A 24,724-nucleotide genomic window follows, 5' to 3' on the forward strand; every position below is an offset into this window, starting at 1 on the left:
ATAGTAACCTACTGTATCACCCAAACACCAGAAGAAAAAGACGTGAAAAATAGCGGCAATTGTGTTCTCATCTCTACTCCCTGTGTCTGGCTCGGGGGAGGTACTGACGAAAAATAGATCTGGTATTAAGTCTCGGAAGTCTTGTTTTTATGAAGCATTGCCAGCATGACTTCTCGTATGAATATCTTTTACTGGGCGTCTCACGGCAGGAGAGCACATATACTTGCGTGACATTAAGGGAATATAAGTGGCTCTCTTTTTCTCTGGCTTTTGGATTATATGAGGATATCCCCATATACAGAAAAAATATTACACAAATACGCCAAGACTACTACACATATGAAATGACCTCACAAACACTCACCAAAAACCCACACAGTCAAAACGTGACACCACCAAAAAAATCTCTCAGACGTACAAGTAAAATTAAGTGACACTCACAAAAAAATCACACCTACCCAAAAGTCTCTCCCACACACCAATAAACAACCCAAATATAACATTCTAATTAACCAAAATTACTCCTGCCAAAAGACACAAGGATTTTCAATGACTACTTTTCGGAGATTTTTTTTTTCCCAACGCATTTTCTAGCTGCTGCATCTGGTGAGACGCTGCCTCTCTTTATAAATCACCGCTCATACTATTAATCCAATTCAATTTCATATCCGTCAGGCTCACACCTTTTGTATGTGGAGTCTGCATGCTTTTCACGTGCAATTGGGAGTTCTCTCGGAATACTCCCGGCTTCCTCCCACGGCCCCAAAATAAATTCTCACTCTGAATATATCATAGGTGTGAATGTGAACGTGTGTGAAGAGCCCAAAGTGAAGTCCAAAATCTCCAGAAGATGAATGGTTGGGTTCTTGGCTACACTATGCTGTGCAATAACATGATCCAATGAATCGGAGGAGTATGTCAATATTTATTGGCAAACACTCTAATCGCAAAACACTGTGGGTAACTAATGATTCAGGTCTCCTACATCCTCCCTCACTGAGGGAGGTGGAGACCAGCAGTCATGGCCAACTCAGCGGTTCCTAGAATAGTCTATTGATAGGGTTACTAAATTGTTAGAACCCAAGGACAGAAACTCAAAGTTTCTCATTTTCTAGAGGAATTTCCATTTGCATTCTTAAACAAGGAGAAGTTTGGAACAAACTCGTCTGACATGAGATAGGAGATAACTGGAATGGCCTCATGAAGGGAAAGTGATTACATGTAATCAAGAGTCCTGTTTGCTATTTGATAGAAAACAAAATACTATTTACATTTACACTTTTGAACAATTGAGCAAAATTATTTTCTGATAGCTCGGTAAGTGCTTGCATTCATTACCTGCATCATTTCCCATGTCTATCTCCTGTCATCAGGCCTCCTCTGCTGCACTAATGAGCACTAATATGAATCATTTTCCGTCATCTGTAGCGCATTTAGCAAACCAACAGGAACAGAGATGAATACATGAAAACCGGGGAAATTATTTCAAAAAGCTCTTTTTGTCATGGCCAGCAGATGTCATGACAACAACGCCTGGACGGTCGTATGTGACTGCTCCCAGCCCGGGCGATGAGGTGAGGAATCAAATTAACAAGAGAGGCAGCTGGCACCGCAAAGACCCTTCGGCAAGGGTCTGTTGTTTAGAAGATAGGCAGAATGAATTAATGCGACATGATGTGCCACGCTGTGCGCTCCCGCGTTGTGACACCTTGCTGAGATTCTCTGCTCGCCAACGACGCGACACTACGAATTGTGCTTAGAAATTGTTTTGCCTCTAGGGTCCACATTTTTATGTTCAATGGTAACATTTGCATGTACCGACTTACGAAACCTCTCAACGAGTACTCGGGATGCTTGCGACAAAAAAATATGAAGAAAGATTGGATACAACCTGAATTAATAAACGAAAGAACGAATCAATGAATCACCCTGAACCTTTCACCAGCCAATCACATTTGAATGAATCAATAATGAATCAATGAATGAACTAGAAACCCTCAATAGTGACTGATTAAGTTGGAATGTCAAAAGTACAGATCGTAAATATTTCTTTGTGTGGGATAATAACTGAATTAGCAGTGAGGACGATCACGAGATAATTGCAATTTGAGGATCAATTTCACCTCCAACACCTTCTGCCTAAATCACCTTGGATCGGTCCTAGAGTGAGTAGAGACGATTTAGCTTTGACAGCGAGGGGAAAAAAAATGCAACAAACACAAGACACTAAGTTCTATTTGCACAATTTCTCCATATTGCTTTTTGTTTGAATGAACATTGGGTTACATTTAAAGGTCACTATTAAATGTTGAAGATTGTACAATGTCATTTAATGGAAGCCAGGCTTATCTTGACTCTGCGATTAATACAATTAAACCTGGACATCTGCAATTTGCATAAATGGAGTCAACGTCGAGAACAAATGAGCTAAGTCAGCTTTTGTAGCCCCGTGTGCTCAATATTCATCTCATGCTGTTTTTGTTTAATTGTATTTATTTTCTGTATATTTTTTAAACTGTACTTCAATTTTTAACAGGGGCAGTGTGGTCCAAATGTTAGATAATGTCTTCAGCAACAGTAAGGCCACATATACAATAAAATATAACTATAGCTCAATATGCATTCAAGTTACTTTCTCTTTACTGTGTTAGAGAACCCATCTCGGGGGTGTCGAGTCGTTCCATTCAAATGGACTCATAATCGAATCCAATTAAAGACTAACAGATTGGATGTAACATTTTAAATGAATTTATATGTGGTTAATTATAAGAGCATTGGTTTGCATTTTACACTCAACCAATAATTGCTTGTGATTGGCTGAATCCGTACTTGTCAAAATTCTTCTTCTAGAGCCGAAATGCTATGATGAATCAACAAAACAACAAAAGGCCCATCTTGCACAAGATGGACCGTTTGCTTCAAACATAAATACATCTCTTTCACCAGAGAGAGTGAAGCCATTTTTAAAGAAGACCCGGTAACATTCGGAGCCGTACTGCATCTTGCTAACAGCTTTGCGACCCGCAACAACACAAAAATAGACCCACACATCTTCTGCAGCACCTTCACGTCTTTCGCTTACACTTTGCACTTTGTCCTTTCTAAACACAAAGTATCTTCCCGCAATTGTAAGATATCAAAGGTTACACAGAATTCTTTTCGACCTCTTAAGGCTCTTTACAGCTGAAGGCTTCACAGGATGTCACTCGGTAAGTGCTTGTGATATTTCATGCAAAAACATCAGCATGTTTAAAACGCCATGCTGTTTGTATGAGAAAGAATAGGAGACCTTGTGAAATATCTCTGAAGCAGCGCTAATAGCTTTTTTTTTTCCTTGCGACACAGAAGTTGCAAGTTGCTTCATTATAATAAATTAAGATGAAATGATTTTACCTACTGCCACATGGGATTTTTTTGGCTATAAATTCAATACTATGAATGCTGATTAAAAAACCCAGTGGCATTTCCGATATTATTTTCAACGGCTATAAATAGTCATCTGACCTTTCAACGCTCGACCTCCTCGCCATCGCTCCCATGGAACAGATAATGACGGTAAGGAGGATAATGGGGAAATGTCGGGATGAAAAGGATGAGAATAATTTCAAGTAATTGCCTTACATTTACTGTACAGACTACCTGGGGTCATCTCATTCACCAAGACGGAGAACCTCAATAAAAGTTATGGTATGTAGAACATTTCCAGGACTGGTATCCCAAAATTTCATATCCAAATCACAACCAAGCACAGAAAACCTACACTGTACAATCATAGTTTGTTAAGCAGGAAGCCAGAGAAAGAGAACAATGGAGACAATGCATGTACCATCCAACATGAGGGATCAAGGTCAGAACAAATGGATATGAGAGTAAGGAAAGAATGGAAGCAGCAGACATACAGTACCTACAAAAAAAGAAGAAAATATCAAAATCAGCTAAATGAGTCCCATTATCCTCTAGCCTGCTATTCACGCAGGAAAGGACACAAAAGTGGCAAGGCTCAGTCATCATGGCAAAGGCCAACAAACCGCAAAGCATCATGAGAACCAGCGACAGTTGATGGCATCATTATGGTGGCAAAAGGAAATGAGCGCTTTTTCAAACCAGAGAGACATCATAATGATGGAGACCAGAAGATAGAGATCAGCTCAGTTAAAAAAAAAAAAAAGACAATTGAAACACCCACGGATGGATGGATGGATGGATGGATGGATGGATGGATGAATGGATGGATGGATGGATGGATGGATGGATGGATGGATGGATGGATGGATGGATGGATGGACGGACGGACGGACGGACGGACGGACGGACGGATGTCTTCTGAATCTAAGATACATTGTGGTATGACACCTGCATGAATCGATCTCTCATGTCATTTGTATCTTTGCATCCGTGGGGCCTTTTGAACATTATGATAAAATATAGTTTGTGGGTTTTTTCATCCTTCAGCATAAATTCTGTTTTTCTTATTGTTTAATTATATACTGTATGCGTGTGGGCTGAATTGTGCAGGTTAATGGAAACGTCTGCTGGTAGGAGGGCACATGATTTATGTTTGTTTGAATGATTGTTTTGTGGCGCAGTTGAGTTGAACTAATACTGTACACTGACTGTAATTTGCCGAGAGTGCCATATCGATTGAGCAAATCTATAAATTTAAAATGGTAATTAATGCAAGCTCAAGACACTTTTAATATAAGATTTTAGAAATGGACTAAATTAGCCAGTATTGACAATTACCATCTGCGTATTACATTAAAAACATAACTTCATCCGCACAATCATTGGTACCAGCAGCCAACAATTAGCATTTGGCTAATGCTAATTAATTATGTACACTCAATGGGTCAGCCAGTTCTTCTAACACAGTCCATATTTAGCCACACGAGCGTTGCCTGCAACAGGACAGCTTTGCAGCTCCAATTAAACAAACAATACGACTGCACAGCGATCAATTAAGTGTTCACCACTGTGTCATTCATCGGCTGACTGTCTGAGCAGCCTGCAAACATAATCACTATGTTGCTGCTCCCAGTAGCTTAGTTACTACGAAGCGCATCCAAAGCCATAATCAGATGCAAAAGTGTGCGAGATGTGTTTGCACACACTGCGCTCGTATTTGCATAATTTTTGTAACCACAAATGCCGCGTCCAAACTTGAGCTCATTATGCATCGACACACACTGTCACTAGCGAGGCATGATCAGTCCTGCTACACACTCATTTGCTCCTGATTGAATATCTCCTGATACCATTTAGAACTCTCTACCTGCCAACTGTAATGATAACGATTAGGTAGATTTGCGTAGCACCAAAGGGTCACTGCAAAAGAAGGAAGCAAGTTGCAGGGTGAGATGTTCATGATGAAGCAGGGTAAGCTCGGCCTGTGAAAAGTGAGCAAACCAAGGACGACCTGTCTAAATCGACCTATTCTCAAATTAATTTCAGATTTCAGAGATTACTATATAACATAGACTAGATTTGACTTGACTAAGATAAAGCAAACTAAACTAAAATAAAATAAAACATTGAATAGAATAGAATACATGGCAACACAACACAAGTACACCAAACTATGCATCAAAAATAATCATGCGTAACCAAAGTAGCAAATATTTATACCGCCAAGTGCAAGAAGTCAACAGTATGCCAGAGGCTTGTTCTAAGCATGTAATGAGTCAAGGGTGATGATATTGTACATATAAATGTAATTATAGTAAAGATACACTGACACGGTAACATCGCTATAAATATTAAGAGTGTAGTGAAACATAGCTATGGGGTGTAACAGAAATAGCAAAGCATTAAATGTCGCACACTTAGCACAGTCAACTCAACTAAAAAAAAACACGTAGGATGCAGCACTTACACATCGAATGTGAAATTGAAGCCGGAAGGCTACTACTTTACTAGATGCTTACTCAATGTGTCACTTGTGGGATACAAAGATAGATTATGCATCTCCATGTTTTAAAAAATTGAGGTTTTTCTACTTTGAACTAGCTCGCGTTATTTTTGTCTTGCATTGTGATGACACTGCAGGTGCATCTATGAGGCGGCTTCTTTTCATATTTCGTTTACAATAGAGAGAGATTTTTATGTTTTTAAAGGGCACGCTCTTGTGTCACATTATTCTTCATTGTGGACTCCACAGACACGCTGTCCTGCTTCTGTAATGTCACTGCTGAATGTAATGCACCTATCAGTTCCGAGCATACACACCCATTGTAGCCTGGAGAGACGTGGCGCATACCAAAACAAAATGTACCACTTTGTGGACAAGTGTAATTACAGCTCCTACCTGCTGTTTTTTTTTTTGTTTTTTTACTGGCGAGAGCGTGGAGATGAAGCAGCCATTTGAGGCGAGGCAGTTTGATTGTAGGATAGAAAATACGGTGATCTTGCAAAATACAGTTATTAGTTACATCATGACACTGTCACTGCCTCTACCAAAGTGGTTATTACTGACAACAAGGGAAAGGAAGTAATACAAACCTAAAACATTTTTTTGCGGTAACCTCTATTGCACTCTGCTTTCAATAATCCGACGAGTTAATATTCCACTTTCACAATCAGCAAAAAGCAAGCCACAATTTTGCTCAGTCATGGGGCTTCTATTCGTCACTTTAGATGTGATTGTGGTTCTATTACAAACAAGTTCCACCATTTTGCTGCATTGCAGAAATAAATTGGGATGACGGTGACAGGTGGACATCGAGAAAGCGTGAGCGTAATAAACGCAAGATTTAGTCAAGGGGGAGGTAAAGGCCGTGGGGTGCAAGGAGAAAAACAGTAAAGCAGAAAGTGCGGCAATGGAGAAAGAGAATCAGCAAGGGCCCTCGTGAGAGCACGGTGAGATGTGTGCAGCATGTCAATACAAATGCTAAGTCACTCAAGGGCTTCCATCTAGCCGCAATCTCTGTTTCACTTTGCAGCCAAGCGCTGGAATTTCAAGGGAAGCGATGGCACCATTGTCAGGCGCTACAAAGCGGATCACGTTGCTTCATTTGCCTGAGCTTATCACGTAATCAAGACTTGTTTTAATAGCTTTTCATCAGCCACCTCTTTATCCGCCTTTTATCTCCCACACTAGGATCGACTTTCTCGCAAAACAACATTGCATCTCTCATTCTAGCCTTTCAATGTATTTTTTTTCCCCCCTCCCCTAATTTCTGTTAGCGGCAGAACACCGTGTCTGTTCATCATTTACCTCAGCAGGACCAGCGGCGTAACAACTGCAGCATCGATAATTGTTTGCTGCCTCTGCCTCAGGTTCCCTACGGGGATGCTGAGAACACTGTGTATTTACGAGAGTGTAATCTCCTACCTAGGTCCCACTGACACGCCATCTCCTTTCCTTGTGGCCGAGTGACCCAGGGCGTGGGCGGTTGGAGGGACACTTTTGAGCATGCGACATGACAGCTGTGCAATATGAAATGACAGGGCGGAAAGGAAGAATAGGAGGAGGAAGAGGCCCTTGCATTAAGACGTACTAGAAAAATGTTACCCGAAAGAATTCACACATATATCGGAGATTTTAACCAATAGTTATTAGTGGCTCATTTGCATGACATATTTCCACCTCCGCTCGAAGCTTTGGAACAACGATGCTCGCGGTTCAAAATTACAACTGGCTCTTGAGCAAGGTGGCAAAATATCATCCTTGAAACTCACTTCGAGGTGACAATCATTTTACACACCTGTTCAATCTAACATCTCATCCTGCATGTTCCAGCTTCTCCATGTGGTGCCACAAAAATATAAAACAGAGTGTAAATTGAATTTCCCCTTGAAGGAGCCTTGATTATTGTCGGGATAAAGCCAAATGGGATTTTTTCCTCAGCCCATGTCGGACGTCTCCGTGAGATTTTGTGAAGCGAAACAAGACCTGTTCATATCCTCGGCAGAAGTAACGATAAAGGATATTTTTGTCAAAACAAAGACGAGCCGAAATGCAAATTCTCAGCGGTGGCGTTTGTCGTTGCCCTTCTTGGATAGGATCTCACACACAATTGTTTTGTTTGTGTACATACAGTTGGTCAGCGTGTCTCTGTGAGCAGATGGCAAGGATACATCCGAACACCACCTGATCTGGAGCCGATTGCCAGAATCTTCTGCACGGGGTCAAAGGCCAAAGCGGTGGGCTGGTAGGGGAAACCGTGGCGCACCGTCTGCAAGACAAACACGCAAAACAACTTCAGCAACGTTTTCTGCCTGCTAATGTGACATTCTATTGTTCAGTTCTCTGTGCTTTTATAAAAAACGAAATAGACTTTGCTTTGGAAAATCTTTGACATTTAATTCAATAAAAAAAATTAAGCCGCTGCCAATAATAGCCGACAAGTGTTTTCATAAAATGGCTTCCTTGCTTTTTCAAATCAAAAGGATATAGCGTCGACATGTTTTCAGCTGTAGACACGCAAGGTTAGGTGATGTCTACTGAAAGTCTGCGTTTTCAAGTGTCATTTTGTTGCGAATATCAATCATAAAAAAAAATCACGATAAATTGCTGTCTGAAAAGAAATTATACGGTCAGCTTTGTCTACTTTATGACACGTTTGATGATTTTTCAGGGGGTTAAAATATATAAAAACTCAGGAACAAACTGTAATCAATACAGTAGGTTGATGTAAGATTTGTACGCCGATCGTGAAAAGTAGAAGTGGACAAATTTTTTAATTATCTTCCCGTCGTCAAACAGGGGTACCACAAGAAAAGTTATTTAAAAAAAAACACGTATTCCCAAGGGAGTTCTGTAATTCCGCACAGGCACTCTACTGATTATACATGCACATAATTGAAGACAACAATGACAATGAAGCAGAATTTTGATGAGCTCAATTCTGATTGAATTTCAAATACAAGTTTACAAGGTTAGCTGTCTCGTACAAAGCAGAGTTCCAAATATGATCAAAAACTGAACTGGTTCAAGTTGATCCTTGACAACAGTCGATGCAAGACTTGACAAGGCGAACGAGCACTTCTCTCCATCCTCCTACGAAATTCCTTGTATGCACTGGAGCGGTCATTTCCCAGTTTTGCCTCACTTACCATAATCTGCTCCACATAGATGTGAAGGCATGGACATTACCGGTGTGGAAGTGCGAGCTAGAACAATTATAATGTGACTGATGCTAAAAAAAGATTTTTATCTCCTGAACAAAAGTCGAGGTTGTTTGTTTGCGTCTAACTGCCAGAGTTGTATAACCCCTCCGCTCTCTCTCATCTCCCGGGCCTTTGAGCTTTAATTAAGCATGCACAGGCATGAATTTGGAAGGATAATATGAGTGTCTGTGGACAAACACGGTGAATTCGCTCAGTGCTGATCCAAATAGATAGAGGAAAATGAGAAACAACACACAGAGCGATATGAAATACTTTGAACCAGTGTGAATGTGGTCTGTTTTTTGTGGCTGCAGTAAATTCCAATACAAAACAAACACTGCTTGAAAAAATACATTTTATGTCCATCCATCTATTTTTCTTTAGTACCTTTCCTCATTAGGGTTGCAGGTAAGGTGGAGCTAATCCCTGCGGAAGTTGTGCACACTGTGCGGGATTCGACAACTAGCTGCAATTCAAAATTTAACTCGTTGGAGAATGGCGTCGAAATGTCATGGATGTAATAGCCAATCAGATATGTCGCCGGATTGTAAGCACAGCAAGACCAGCCCGGATAAAATCTATACAGGATACGGTGTTTTATAATAATATATATAACTAGAAAGCTAAGCGTGGAGAGTCTCAGGCTTCATGGCACACAAGACTCCTCATAAATTGTGAAACCTCCGCTAATGTTGCAAGACCTCATCTCCGGAAGCGTCAAAGGATCAATGTGGCATTTTCACACCATCACTGGAATTTTTGTGACATAAAACACTTCTAAAACATTTCTGATTTTGGTCTTTCAGTCCAGTGAAGGCATTTTTCTTCATGTTCAATTTCCAAAGAAATGTTGAGCTATTTAGCACACTATTTCATCATTCGACAAGTATTGCAGCTATTTAAAAGAGATGATGTATGAATCATTCTTTCACCGTGTTGTCAAGAATCAAAGCGGCCACACTGAAAACAAAGAGAAAAGCCATTCATGTACACATCCGACAAACACACACATACAAACAAACAAACACACACACACGTATCCTCCGGGAGTTTCCACCAGACCCCGGTAGGTGCTCTGACCCCACTCGAGTGCACTGTTGCTGGGAGACAGACGAGCCACCCCCACATATACATACAAGACAGCCGAGAAGTGGATGAGAAGTGCATTTACTCTGATGATTCCAAGAGCAGCTCATACATATTGCAAGCTTGACGACGCTGCTGTAAAGCTGTTTTTCTTCCCTGTCTTTTACTATAATGCTATTTGTAAAGACAGTTTGATCCTTCCATTTTCCATCTTTGTAAGCATTTGCATCAGGGCCGTCCGTGGTCTTTTGCCTTGGAAAAACACTTAGTGGCTGCTTTTCATGAATATTCAAGATTTTTATTCACCCATTATACCCATTATATAAATCACATTGCCACAATAAAACACCAAAAGGAGTCCCTTCATGTAAAGTGATGGTGGCTAAGATATGCATTTGGAGCAATGTTAAAGCTACCAGAAGCTGCATTACATCAACTCATCTCCGCATTCTGATCCCGCCTCCCCTTTTTCTCGCTCTCTTGTGTTGCTCATCTCGGTCCACACAATCTGTAAGCGCACACGACTGATGTCCTATTCGATAGCCCGACACGTGAATCCTAAACCGCCTTCTACCACCTCATGCCACCCACCGTTTTCTCTCTATCGCTCTCCAAACAGTGTTGAGCTGCAGAGATGGTCTAGACCTCTGTTTCTATAAATAGAAAGCAGCGCCCATGTCTCTTACTGCCAGCCCGTTGTTGTACACTGAGCACCTATAGGTACAAATATTGAGCGTAATCATCACACCAGCTTATTTCTGACAGAGTGGTTAATTAAAAAAATACAGCATTTTTGATTTTTCATGTTAGCAATTTACAGGCTTGAGAGCTTAAGTGACTGCATACCATTAATTATGCTGTTGAAGCCAATACAATAGGAAAATCGGTTATTTGAAAATTCCTCACGACTTGACCAACAGTCCTACAGAAAAATTCATAGTTTAAATGTGGATGTTTTCAAGGCGTTCTGCTAAAGTATCAGAGCAGACCTATAAGGTAAATTGTGTTAAAATCTATAAGGGGTGTGTTTCCACAAGTACTGATAAAATGAAAATCAGAAAGAATATTAACCTGACATCATTGAGAGGATGAGAATAAAGTATGTCATGGCTAGGTTCTAACTATGCCCAAAAATAGGCTTATTGTGTTTGTTTTGCTGAAAGCGTCACATTCATGGCAGATTCTGAGGCTGACAAGCATTTCCTTCTGCACAGCACATGAATGCAAGCACTCAAGAGCACAAGCAGTGATAAGTGTGTGGCATGAGAGCACAGAGGCTGAAAACAAAAACCCAGAAGCATTGCTCCATTGTTCACAGTAAGGGAAATGGAATAAAAGTGATTTTAAAGTGGAGAAGGGCATTAGCTCCTCATCTATTATAGTATTTCTGTTATCATTTTTATTTGCAAAAAAAAGAACAAATATTTATATCGTGCAGTTGAAAATTATTTACAAATGCATTTGCAAAAGCTAATCAACATCCTATAATAATTTTCTTTCCTTTGATAAGCTCACCTAAAAACTACCAGACACAATAAAATTACAGTGGCGAGTTCGAAATTTACTTTGTATTTTGTTCTGCGACCTGGTTTGCAACCCGGCCTGATTGAAAATTGCTGCAAAATATATGTATCTATTTTTTATTATAAAGAAATCTCAGCGTCTGCTAGCATATCATTATGCAATGTCTGGTGGCATTTAACCAGACAAGTCTTTCAGGTCAAGGCAAAATGTTAAGCGTATGTTTCCGCAGATAAAAGTGTGGGTTGAAAGCATCAATTTAAAGAATGGAGAAGGAGGAGATTGTTATGACAACACCGGGGCTTCATGGAGCCCATTTGCAACAGACACTAAAAATCGTGATTGGATTAAGTCTGCTGCTTAGTGTTTCAACGAACCCTGATGAAGAAAGTCAATTAGTAGAGGGAGTATAAATAAACATCACATATTTACCCCGAGACTGGAACATAAATTGTTCATAAATACATCCTAATTCTCACCGGCACATTCTAAATTCTGTCTCGTCTATCGCAACGAGCTGGAGCCTCTCCCGGCTTGGAGTAAAATGCGGACGACACACCGAACTGGTCGCCAGTCATTCACATTGGACATATGGAGACAGACAAGCATTCACATTTTCATTTACACAGTCAATCAATGAGAACTTCACTAATGCTTCACTAGTGAACCACAACACGTCTAATTCTTCAAACAAATCTGAGACCTTGTGTCTCTAAATGCCAATTTTTAATCACAGTAACTCTGCAACAAGCACCTAAAACCAATGTTCTGGCTCTTGTGAGCTTGCATAAGTGGTGCCAAAATGAATTTGTGTACTGCTTCATTTGAACAGGGGGAATATAAACACATTGCTGGCACTTATGAATAAATCACAAATGTGAAAGAAAATGATAAAAGACTAAGAAGCTCTGTTTTGAATGGCGCATTGGTAAGTGTCCATGAGTGAGGATCATGTTCTTCCCTCTAATGCTATTCAAATAAAAAGATTTTCATCTACGATGCACTTCTCTCCACGCTTTCGAGAAAGCTCCTTATTGTCATTGTTTTATAATATATGCAAAAAGATGTTCGGCCTACTGTACAGATGGTGTGCTATTATTTGAATCACTTCCATAAAGGAGGTCAAGTTAGGATACATTTGTTGGTTGTGTGCAATATATGTCTACATTTTATAACTGAATAGGATTTTATATTTATTTTTTTATTGCATTAAACGCATCATCTATGGAACTGCCAATCACACCTCTGACATCTTTGTCTGTTTTTTATTTAAATAAACTTGTCATTGATTAAAACTATGTGAACAAGTCCTTGAAATATAACGATGTCGTGGTTACAGAAACCAAAGTGCATTGTGTCAGGCAGTGGTTAAAAGTGTTTTTTTGTCTTTTAACTCATTCACTGCCATTGACAGCTATAGACGTCAAATATCCATTTTGTGCTGGCAGTGAATGAGTTAATAGCTTGAACAAATCACCACACCACACTGGGCTCATTTTTTGGGGGGTTAGATAAACAACCTCATATAAAAGAATTTACACTCACTAGGAAGCCACACGTCACTAAAATGATTGCGTATTGATGCGCCGCTTTATCAAGCATGGCCGAGAAAAGACACCCTCGTCTGGCTTGATCTGTTAAAGAGGAGTGCACTGGAATGCAAGGAGAGCTCAGACGATGAGAATAAGCAACCTACAGACTGAGTGGACAGTGAATTTTGGAAGCCCACACAAAACCGAACATAAGCTACTTCACGAAAACTAATAATGTATCCGATTCCTTGAAGCCGATTTTCCATCCCCAACACACAGCAGCAGCTGTCAAAGAAACGCCAGTAAACTTTGTCCTATAAAAGTTCTCAGACTCATGAAGGCACTTTTTTTAGTGCAGCTTTGACAAGTTTTTGTTCTGTTGTCCCTGACTGGATCATTAATATTATGGAGCACTAAAGTAGGTGATGTGTGGTTGCAAATGTGACGACAGATGGAATTCTCCTGATAGTATTGCAACCCACATTTTCTATTGCGCTTGCCTTGGTTAGGGTCACGGCTGAGTGAAATCCTACCCCCGGCAGAGTACGCGCTCTCTCCACTGGTCACCAACCAGGAACACGATTGACAATTCACACTCACATTGACATCTATCAAAGCGGAGTGCATTGCTATGTGCAACCAGGAGCAGAAATATTTCCTTGAGCCTGCCAGGAGAGTTCACCCCCGCTTCCCCAACTTGCCAGGAGATCCATTTTTGAGAGAGTGATTGGAAAAGTTTACTTAAGGGAATGAGAGTCTGTTGCTGAGACTGCACATGCTGGCATCACTCAAGACTCCTTTTGCACCAAACAGCACCTGATTAAGAAGGCCAAACTGTTTTTGCCTTTGCCGCACAATTCCATGCTTTAAGTGAAGGTCAAACATCAATTCTCTCATATTTTTTTTTCGTCAGCTTTCCATTTTAGCCTGACATCACCTTCTTATTCGAGAAACCTCTTGAGGCCTCTGACACATGGTAATATGAGACGAGTTGGAAGTCCGTCAGACTGAGTCATCACACCCATTGAGAGTCTGCAGTGTTGCCGTGAACGTGGCGAGGTAATGTCAGACAAAGGATTTCAAAGATCACCAGAAGGGAACAGAGCAGCCTCGACTTATCAAGCATTTATTTCAGTTACCAAATGGACCACAAGTCTGTCTCTGAGGTCATGTCGAGATCATCTGCTTTTCATCATGCACAGACTTGCTACGTTTTTCCTCTGCAAATTTACCAGAGAAGAGATTTAATCCTTCCTCTGCCAATGTCTTCAAAACAAACTAAGCACTTTTTTATGCCATTTGGAAGGCTCATTTCCTTGTAAAACTGTCAATATAATACGTACAAAAGCATCATGTCATCGTTATTAAACCGGCGCCACATCCTGCTACGATTAACAATATTACAGAGCTTTTAAAATCATATTGAGCAGCACTACTTAGTAGACGAACTAAAGCAGAGCGTAAAAATGTATTCCGATCAAAAGGAGAAACGAGAAGCATTTGTTCGCTGAGCTGTTATTACTATTGCTAAGATAGGCAAAAACCAGGAAGTAGATTTTTACAAATAACCTGGCTTACACCTTCCACCCAATATAGCAGATATTGGAAACACAGGGGATATTTTTTTAACTGACACTTTAGGGTATGAAGAAATAGGATGATTCACAAATTTCAAGCTCCCAGGTGTCAACTCCAGATGTTGAACACATTATAGCAAAACTGAATCTTATTACAGTCCAATTAATCCTCAGCAGGGGACTAGCCTGAAAAAAAGACATTTAAAAAGTCATTACATTTTCCTATAAAGTGTTTCTGATTATCCTAATTCACAATGAAAGGATTTTTTTTTGCATTCAAAGTGATGTTACTGGGTCATCGCCATTTTCATTTTGTTATTAGTGATTCTTTTAAGGATATTATAAATGAAAATGGCCTGAAGATGTCCCAGGGGTGGACATTTTAACAAGCTCCGGATCCTAAAATATTAATCAGTTAGCACTCAAACATGTGTGATAATGTGTGCATGTCAAGTGGCCTCTTTATTGGGGCGTCCAAGTTATTTTTTAAACTATCCTCCAGGCCCTCAACGCGTGTGCCAAAACCAACACTATAAACTCTATGCGAAGCATGGAAAACAAGAATATTGTATTTGTATGAATTAATTTCAAAAACTGCTAAACTGCCAAACAATAACAGCAAGTAATACATACATGTGTTGATAAACCAACAAAACAAAAGATAAAATAAAATTAATAAAACTGGTTTTCCCTATGTCGGTTTTCTAGATTTTGGGGGCATGGCTAAAAGCGGTTTGCTAGCTAGCTACACCTACACACTGAAAATGCATCTTTCCTGCAGATAGTACGCTTGTGTGGCTGCAATTGAGCGCCTCATTGTCGGCCATGAGGGTGCGCACATCACGCAGAGGAAACCAGAAGATTAAAAAATAAATGTTTTTGTTTTTAAGTCTGGCTTTACAGTTATTGTGTTGAGCAGGGCTGGGTTGCTAATTTCAAGTGCATTGTTGAAAATATATTCCAAAACAGTTTTAATTTGAAGCAGCCTTTGCCATCTTTTTTTATTTTATTTTATGTTCTCTAATCGCTGGCAGATATTTGGAGCACACATTGTTCCCTTTCGGTCCTGTTTGCACTCACTGTGTGCTGACATTGCAGCCACATGCTCTCATCATGCTTGCTTGTGTCAACGCTTCATGAGAGTAAAGCAAAGAAAGGCTTTTGGTCTTGTGTGGGCCATGTGGTGCTTTAATTTTAAGAGCATATGGTTTGCATTCTATTTTTTTTTTAGTGTTTCACCTCTGCAACAGTAATGCTAATGATTCATGCTAATGTAACACATTAAAGCCGATTATGGGAAGACATTTGTGGGTCAATTTGAGAATACCATTGGGAGTGAGCCAAACCATGAGTGCTATTTTTAAGAGGCATTGTTTTGATACTCGTTTCTGCTTGGTGTTTGTTAAAGCAAGATTCTGCAGGAATTACACAACACATTTTATAGAAGGGTGGTGCATGTTAGTTCCACTATAACAATAACCAAGAAGAAAAGCTCGAAAGTGATTCGCAGCTCATCTTCTCTCAGCCTCTGCATGTTAGAAATGAGAGGAAAGATTCAATGAGCCGTTCTGCCACCTCAAATTTCTCTCTTGATTTCATTCCGTCCAAGGGAGAGTTCAATAAAAGCTTCTTACGCCACTTCTGTGAACACAATTTCCACTGCAGTCCGCTTTGAAATTAAAACACATGAAAAGGGGATCCAAACAAAAGGAGTTGTGGCAACTTCCCACACTGCAACGGTGAGGACGCAAGTCATGACTAACTTAAACTAACTAACTTTTTTAAGTTAGCCAGAAAATTCCCACACACAAATAAACACACTCCACTGCATGCAGTGACATCACCATGACAAAGTCAAAATATTACATAGCCTTCTCCGGTGCGTTCATGTCTGTGAAAGCTTTTTGGAAATAATTAAATGTACCTAAATCTGAGAAATTGGTTATATTTTCCTGAATTGTATACACTCAAACTAATAACCGACAAACCAGAGTTGATATAGGCACCTGATATTAGTGTCAGTATTCTTTTTTTCCCCTTCAACCGGGCATGACTTGAGATGGCCAAAGTTCCCATATAGGGGGGGAAGATAGAAATAGATACACGACCGATAATACGGCACATGAGCCAGATTTACAACCTGTCCGTCACACTTTGAACTCTGTATGGGGTGGGAAATGGATGGAGGCAAGGCTGTGATTGCATTTTCCTCCCACTGTGTAACTCACCTCTACACACGCGCGCGCGCACACACACACGCACGTGCACACGTGGTGCCGAGGTGGAATTCAATGCACTTGTGCTTCTTACACGTGAGCTCCGATCAAAACAGTGGATTTAATATCAACAGTGCATGAAAGCACTCAGCAAGAAGGCACAGCTTCCGGCATGGGACTCGACAATCCCGCCGCTGGTTTTCCAGCACTTTCTCCTCCCTGTCTGCCTGCGAGCCAGCCTGTCGAGGCTGCTCTGCAGCATCCTTTACTTGTGAATCAACCGCCGCCTCTTCCTCCTCGAATCTCTTTGTAGGAATAAAAGACAAACTCCCACCCCTCCCTCCACTCAAAAATACAGCAGCGCAAACAACCCACATTCTCCTGGATTCTTAATGAATTATTCACACAGCTCGCCAAAATTCAGCCTTTTCTTTCAGGCGCAAGCAATAATCACTGCAGTCGGCCCCGAAATGCATCGTGCTATAAATACACCTACTGTATAACCTCGGCACACACTAGCACGCACATCAGCACCAGCCCCCACCCCCTGAGTGAAAAGCACATCAAGTATGAGGACAGTACTGCAGGGTCCCTCTTGTGTGCACTTTGTATGCAAGGGAGGGACACTGGTTATGTCATCGCCTCCACACCATTTATGTGTGCTTGCTGATGCAACACGAAGGCTGCTCTTCATCGACATGCTCTCCGGGCTCTTGGATCACATGAGCGGGATATACACACATATACTGGTGGGAGCTTCCCCAAACTGCAGCCACATGCCAGCTTTGATGGCTGACTAATGGCTTAGTCTAAGGGGGCGTAACAAAACAAATAAATATATATATATAAATAAATCAAGCTCTTTTGTTGTGTTGTGGGCAACTTTCACCCGAGTATTAAATAACTAAATTTAGCGTTAAACGTAAATCACACCAGAGGATGCCTAGCAGTGCTCCATTGTCAACACGGTGTGTGTGAAATGTAAATAAAGAGGGCGAGGAAGATACAAGTGCAGCCAGGCTAGAGCGAAGCTTAGTCATGGCACCCACCTTACACAGCTGAAAGTTTTCTGACACCAGCGTCTCTTGCACGTCGATCTCTTTGGGGGTCGGCGCCGCGGTGGGGGTCCCGGCAGTGCTACCACACGACGGCGATCCCATAGTCCCGCCACCTGGAGAGGAGGTGGTCAGCCCGTCCAACACCTTCCGAAACTTCTTCATTTCTGACGTCTTTGTTTGGCGCTAATGTGAAGAAAGAGTGTGAAATGAGGCTTTCTGCAGATGCACGATGAGAAGCTCCGCTCCTGCAGATGTGTCAGGCTCCTCCTCTGTCTTTAAGTGGAATTTAAAAAGTCACACAGGAACCTCATCCTGGCTGCTGAATGCATCTGGACCACTCACCGCCTGTCAGCCGCCGTTGTTGGTGATGCAGATGCGGCTCGCCTCTGGCCCAAACTTCACTCCGCTTCTTTAGATCCTAAAGTAGGATCCGCGCAATACGGGGGAACATCCCACGCATCAGAAACAGTCACAGAGACACGTCGCCATGCTCCGAAGGAAGTGGAAGACAAAAAGAACTTGGTGCGGTCAGGATCCACTTCTTTAAAAATACACACACAAACACAAAAACACTTTTTAATGAAACAGGTGCAGCAGGAAGTCTGCACAATCCACAGAGATGCAGAGATAAATGCTGTTGTTGCTTCAGCCAAGACATACAGAGCGACTGGAGCTGTCCACGGTGCTGAAAAACACTCGATAAGCCTAGCCCGGCCCCCTTTTCGCTCTGCCTGTCTTGCACTCTCTCTCTCTTCTGCTCCTGCTCTCTTCAAAGCTAGGTTGTTTCAATTTTGGATGAAGGGGGAATTTACAGCATTGAAATTGTTTATTGCTGCTCTCAGTTTAGGTTATTGAGACTATACATTGAGAAAGAGAATCTTATGCTGTGTATTTGAGAGTCATAGTTTTAGTAAACTAGTTCAAGGCTAATACTAACATGGGCAACAATTACCATCTCTCGCATGTATATGTGCTATTGCCCATTCATTTGAACATGGAAACGTGATTTGCGATATTAATGTTGTGAGTCACAAGTAGTGATGGGAAACTTACGCTTCAGATTTGCTTCATGAATCAGTTGTATTTCTTTTTTGACTTCTCTCGTCATTGGGCTGAAAACTTGATGATTTTTTTTAACCTCATTTCAAACCAACTATGCCATCTAGAGCAGCGGTCCCCAGCCTTTTTAGCGTCACGGACCAGTTACATGTCAGAATTTTAACGGACTGGCTTTGACACAAATAAATATAAAAATTCAATGAAATATGATACAACTAGCATAAAAATAACTGGAAATCGCATAAAAATAAAACTCACCATTAAGTTGAATTAGCGGGAGCCCTGAGCTTGTTTCTCCAAAACGAGCCGGTCCCATCATGGCGTAATCAGAGACAATGATACCCGAAGGGTGCTCTTGATGTCCAATCTGCTCGGTAGCTTTGTTTTGGTCGCTGCAACCGCAGTGAAAATTCCGCTTCTCTTTAGCTGTTACCTGCTGCTGACAGTTTCGAGGCTTTATCCAGGCACAGACCAGCCAGGACGGCAGTCATGGCTTTATCCAGGCGTAGGCCAGGAAGGCAGGCAGTCATGGCTTTATCCAGGCACAGCCCAGTTAGGTGGTCATTTATTCATCCAGGCATAGGCAGGGAGTCATGGCTTCATCCGGTTCAGGGCGGGCGGTCAGGCAGGCAGGCAGGCAGGCAGGCAGGCAGGCAGGCAGGCAGGCAGGCAGGCAGGCAGGCAGGCAGGCAGGCAGGCAGGCAGGCAGGCAGGCAGGCAGGCAGGCAGGCAGGCAGGCAGGCAGGCAGGCAGGCAGGCATAGCTTAATTCAGGCGCAGGCAGGCTACATCCAGGCACAAGCCAAGCAGTAAGGCAGGCAGGCAGTCGTGGCATCATCCAGGCGCAGGCCAGGACGTCATGGCTTCATCCAGGCGCAGCCAAGGCAGTCAGGCAGTAATGATTTCATCCGGGCACAGGCCAGGCAAGCAGGCAGGCAGTCATGGTTTAAGGCAGGCACTGGCTTTAGCCAGGCGCAAACTAGGCAGGCAGTCGTCTTCATCCAGGTGCAGGCCAGGTAGGCAGGCAGTCATGGCTTCATCCAGGCACAAGGCAGGCAGTCAGGCAGTCATGGCATCATCTAGGTGCGGGACAGGCAGGGAGGCAGTCATCTTCATCCAGGCGCAGGCTAGGGTAGGCAGTTTAGCAGGCAGTCATGGCTTCATCCAGGCGCAGGCCAGCAGGCAGTCATGGCTTCATCCCGAGGCGAGTCAGGCAGTCATAACTTCATCCAGGCACAGGCCAGGCAGGCAGATAGGCAGTAATTGCTTCATCCAGGCGCAGGCCAGCCAGCCATGGCTTCATCCAGGCGCAGGCCAGGCGCGCAGGGAGTCACAGCTTCATCAAGACACAGGCCAGGCAGGCAGGAAGGCGGTCATGGCTTCATTCAGGTGCAGGCCATCCAGGCAGGAAGGCAGTCATCTTCATAAAGGTGCAGGCATGGCAGGCAGTCAGTCATGGCTTCATCCGGGCGCAGGACAGGCAGGCAGGCCGGCATGGCGTCATGGCTTCATCCAGGCATGGGACAGGACGAAAGGCAGTCGTTTTCATCCAGGTGCAGGCAGGCAGGCAGGCAGGCAGGTAGGCAGGCAGGCAGGTAGGCAGGCAGGCAGTCATGGCTTCATCCAGGTATAGGCTAGGCAGGCAGTCATAACTTCATCCAGCCGCATGCCAGGCAGGCAGTCATGGCTTCATCCAGGCGCAGCCAAGGTAGGCAGGCAGTCATGGCTACATTTAGGCGCAGCCAAGACAGGCAGGCAGTAATGGCTTTAGCCAGGCGCAGACCAGGCAGGCATGCAGGCAGTCACGGGTTCATCCAGGCCAGTGGTTCTTAATCATTTTGGATGTACCCAACCACACCAGTTTAATACGCACATTCAACAAACCCCTAGAAAAATTTTTTTTTTTTCAAATTCAAGACATGAATGATTTTTACTGGTGCACAAAATCAGCTGTGCATGAACATCACCTTGTTCAAAGATCAAAACCAACACAATGCATGAACTTGCAACAAATTACATACCTGCAAATTACTGTGACTTCTGTTGCATTTGTGAGACCAGTTCAGATATGTGTCATCATAAATTTACATGATAAATCAGGTGTGTTTGGACCTCCGCAGTGGAGGCTCTACCGAAACTGAGACCGACTCACCAAATCCCTAGGGTTTGATCGACACCAGGTTAAGAACCACTTATTCAAGCTCGGGCCACACAGGCAGGCTGTCGTCTTCATCCAGGTGCAGGCCAGGCAGGCGGATAGGCAGGCAAGTAGTCAGGCAGGCAGGCATGGCTTCATCCAAACACAGGCTGGGCAGGTAAGCAGTCATGGCTTCATCCAGGCGCGGGCTAAGCAGGCAGGCAGTCGTTTTCATCCAGGAACAGACCAGGCAGGCAGGCAGTCATGGTTTCACCCTGGTGCAGGCCAGGCAGTCATGGCTTCATCCAGGCGCATGCCAGGCAGGTAATCAGTCGTGGCTTCATCCAGGTAAAGGCCAGGCAGGCAGTCATGGCTTCATCCAGGCGCAGACCAGGTAGGCATGCAGGAAGTCATAGCTTCATCCAGCTGCATTCAAGGCAGGCAGTCAAAACTTCATAGGCCTAGGCCAGTCGTGGCTTCATCCAGAGACAGGCCAGGCGGGCAGTCAGGGCTTCATCCAGGCAGAGACCAGGTAGGCATGCAGGCAGTCATGGCTTCATCCAGGCGCATCCAAGGCAGGCAGGCAGGCAGTCAAAACTTCATCCAGGCATAGGCTATTCAGGCAGGCAGATAGTCACAGATTCATCCAGGCGCAGGCCAGGCAGGCAAGCAGTCATGGCTTCATCCAGGTGCAGGCCGGGGAGGCAGGCAGTCAGTCAAGGCTTCATCCTCGTGCAGGTTAGGCAGGCAGTCATGACTTCATCCAGATGCAGGCCAGGCAGTCATCTTCATCCAGGTGCAGGCCAGGCAGGAAGTCAGGTTGGCAGGGAGGCAGTCATGGTCTCATCCAAGTGTAGGCCAGGTAGGCAGGCAGGCAGGCGGCAGACAGGCAGCAAGGCAGGCAGGCAGGGAGGCAGTCTGGCAGGCAGGCAGGCAGGGAGGGATCCACGAGTCCAAGGGTCTCATCCAAGAGTAAGACAGGCAGGCAGGCAGTCATTGTTTCACCCTGGCGTAGGCCAGGCAGTCATGGCTTCATCCAGGTGCATGCCAGGCAGCTTATCTATTTACTCATCTATTAGTATCAATTTACTCATTTTTTTTAATAATAATTGTAATAGATTGGTTTTATATATCGCTTTTCTAAACACTCACAGGCGCTCTACATAGAAAATTAACGCTTAATCACGCACACGCATTCGATGATGACGCTTGCTCCAAGGGAGCAAGCAAGCTTGTGATTTAGGGCTATACAAATAAACTTGACTTGACTTGACAAGGGGGAAAGGGGGCCTAGGGGTCAGCGACAATGTCGCTGGTGCCACTTCTCATGGGCGTAGAGTCCGATCCTTGAGCCGCATAACCGCTCACAGATGGAGCAGGGGAACCCGGATACCAGGGGCTTACCAGCTTCCTGCTGGTGACGTTGGATACGCCTCTTGGATCGTCTGTCTTAATTGGTTTGGTGTATTTTTGAAACTGCAGTGGCACAAGTGATCTGCCAGGTTGATCAGTCGAGGGCCAAAGTTTAAATCTGCGTGGTGTTTATAGTGGATTGCTTTCAGAGGTCCCTGGTGTACTCCTGGATTTGTCCAGGCGCACCCGAGGCAGTCGTGGATTTGTCCAGGCTCATCCGAGGCAGTCCTGGCTTGGTCCAGGTGCATCCGAGGCAGTCCTGGCTTGGTACAGACGCTTTCGAGGCAGTCCTGCCTTGGTCCAGACGCAGCCGAGGAAATACTGGCGTCATCCGGGCGCATCCGAGGAAGTCCTGGTGTCATCCGGGCGCATCCGAGGTAGTCCTGGCTTGGTCCAGGCGCATCGGCGGCGGTCCTGGCTCTGTCCAAGCGCAACTGAGGCAGTCCTGGCTCGGTCCGGGTGCATCCGAGGCAGTCCTGGCCCGGTCCAGGCGCATCCGAGGCAGTTCTGTCTTGGTCCAGGCGCATCCGAGGTAGCCCTGGCGTCGTCCAGGCGCATCCGAGGCAGTCCTGGCGTCGTCCAGGCGCATCCGAGGCAATCCCGGTGTCGTCAAGGCGCATCCGAGGCAGTCCTGGCTTCGTCCAGGCGCATCCGAGGCAGTCCTGGATTCGTCCAGCCAATTCGCACAGCCCCCTTAAAAAAATAAAAAATAAAAATAAATAGTTTATTTTGTTTGTTTTTTACTTTATAAAAACCTACAGTAATAGCATAATTGAAAAGAATGATAAGAATTACGGAAAAACAGTGTGTACATCGTGATTTCATGCTTCAGTATACGACAAAGAGTTGAGCCACTAAGCTTCAATCAGTTTTTAGTATACATATTATATGCCCGTGAGTATTGTTATATTTTCTGCCTACAAGTGTTGCTGCAAAGTTTGTGTTCAAATATTGGAGCTATAACGACTGCAACATTGATCTAGGTTTGTTAGCATTGTATTTTAGCATGAAGCTCAGACAAAACTAAAATATCCGGGAGATACTAAAATACTTGACGTAAAGTGTGACCTCTGTAAATGAATGATAATGACTTACTTGTTTGCTGTTCTACTCAAGTATTCAAATCAAACCTAATATTCACAGTTAATTACTGATTAAAATGAACGATATGAATAAAACGAACACGATGAAATTAAATAAAAGAAAGGATTTCATGAAAGTATATTTTCGTAATTAAAACATGAGCTGTAGCATTAAAGCAGAAAGATACAATAGTGTGAAATTAGGATTAATATTCCTTCTCCAAACCACTGAAACCCTCAAACTCGGCCACAATATGGCAATATAAAAATTCCAGCTGGTTATCAACGCTTTTGGGCAGTCAAAGACACCAAAAAAATACGCAAATCAACCACGTGAAAACGAGGCCACACTGCACATCATATTGTCAAATAGACGAGATAAACACATTTTTCACGAGATACCTTTAAATTTTACCATATTTAGGAGCAAGCCTGTAAACAGTTCTAACAGTACTCGCCATTTCCATATATGGTAGTATGGTAGGCTAGGCTACAAGCTAAAGCTACGTCGCGTTGTCGCGAATGCTAAATTAGCGCTAAACTACGCGCGAACGAGAACAATTACTAGAATACGACCAATATTAGTACGACAAAAGTTTAGCGTATCATTTAATAAAGTTGTTTATTATTACATTCTCCATTTTATTACGAGTGTTGGTAGTAGTTAACTTATCGTTCTCACCTCATGCTTTTGAACGCTATTTAAAATGGAGACAGCCGGCACTTGATTACGCACACCTGCGCAGCATGAGAACCAACCTAGTATTCACGGCTAATTACGGATAAAAAGGAACTATATGAATAAAACGACGAAATTAAATAAACTCGTCAAATAATACTAGATGGGAAAAAAGCTAAAATAACTTACTTTGTCACGAATAACAATACGATGCTGTCTTTTGAAGAAATGAACCAGTGCACTGCTTCCTTCATGCC

General features: G+C 43.1%; 1 protein-coding gene and 1 long non-coding RNA gene across 6 annotated transcripts in view; one reads left to right on the forward strand and one right to left on the reverse strand.

The window, feature by feature from the left end:
• The window catches only part of stxbp5l (syntaxin binding protein 5L), a 69,362-nt gene extending 44,638 nt beyond the window's left edge, over positions 1-24,724 (reverse strand). For 4 of the 5 annotated variants that reach the window (XM_088382731.1, XM_088382729.1, XM_088382728.1 and 1 more), the window contains exons 1-4: positions 24,657-24,724; positions 18,441-23,399; positions 18,090-18,281; positions 8,077-8,174 (exon numbers count right to left, since the gene is read on the reverse strand). In XM_088382731.1, coding sequence (XP_088238857.1) covers positions 8,077-8,174; positions 18,090-18,260 — 269 coding nt within the window. In that variant the 5' untranslated portion in view covers positions 18,261-18,281; positions 18,441-23,399; positions 24,657-24,724. The remainder of the gene's footprint in view (positions 1-8,076; positions 8,175-18,089; positions 18,282-18,440; positions 23,400-24,656) is intronic. The other variant, XM_088382726.1, reaches the window with a different exon arrangement.
• On the forward strand, positions 3,415-8,190 carry LOC148394386 (uncharacterized). Its single transcript, XR_015859793.1, has 3 exons — positions 3,415-3,555; positions 3,635-3,687; positions 8,039-8,190. It is a non-coding gene; the product is annotated as an uncharacterized LOC148394386 (long non-coding RNA).

Source organism: Syngnathus floridae, chromosome 8 (assembly GCF_059516105.1).
Source record: "Syngnathus floridae isolate MCC-2025c chromosome 8, RoL_Sflo_1.0, whole genome shotgun sequence".
Lineage (NCBI taxonomy): Eukaryota > Metazoa > Chordata > Actinopteri > Syngnathiformes > Syngnathidae > Syngnathus > Syngnathus floridae.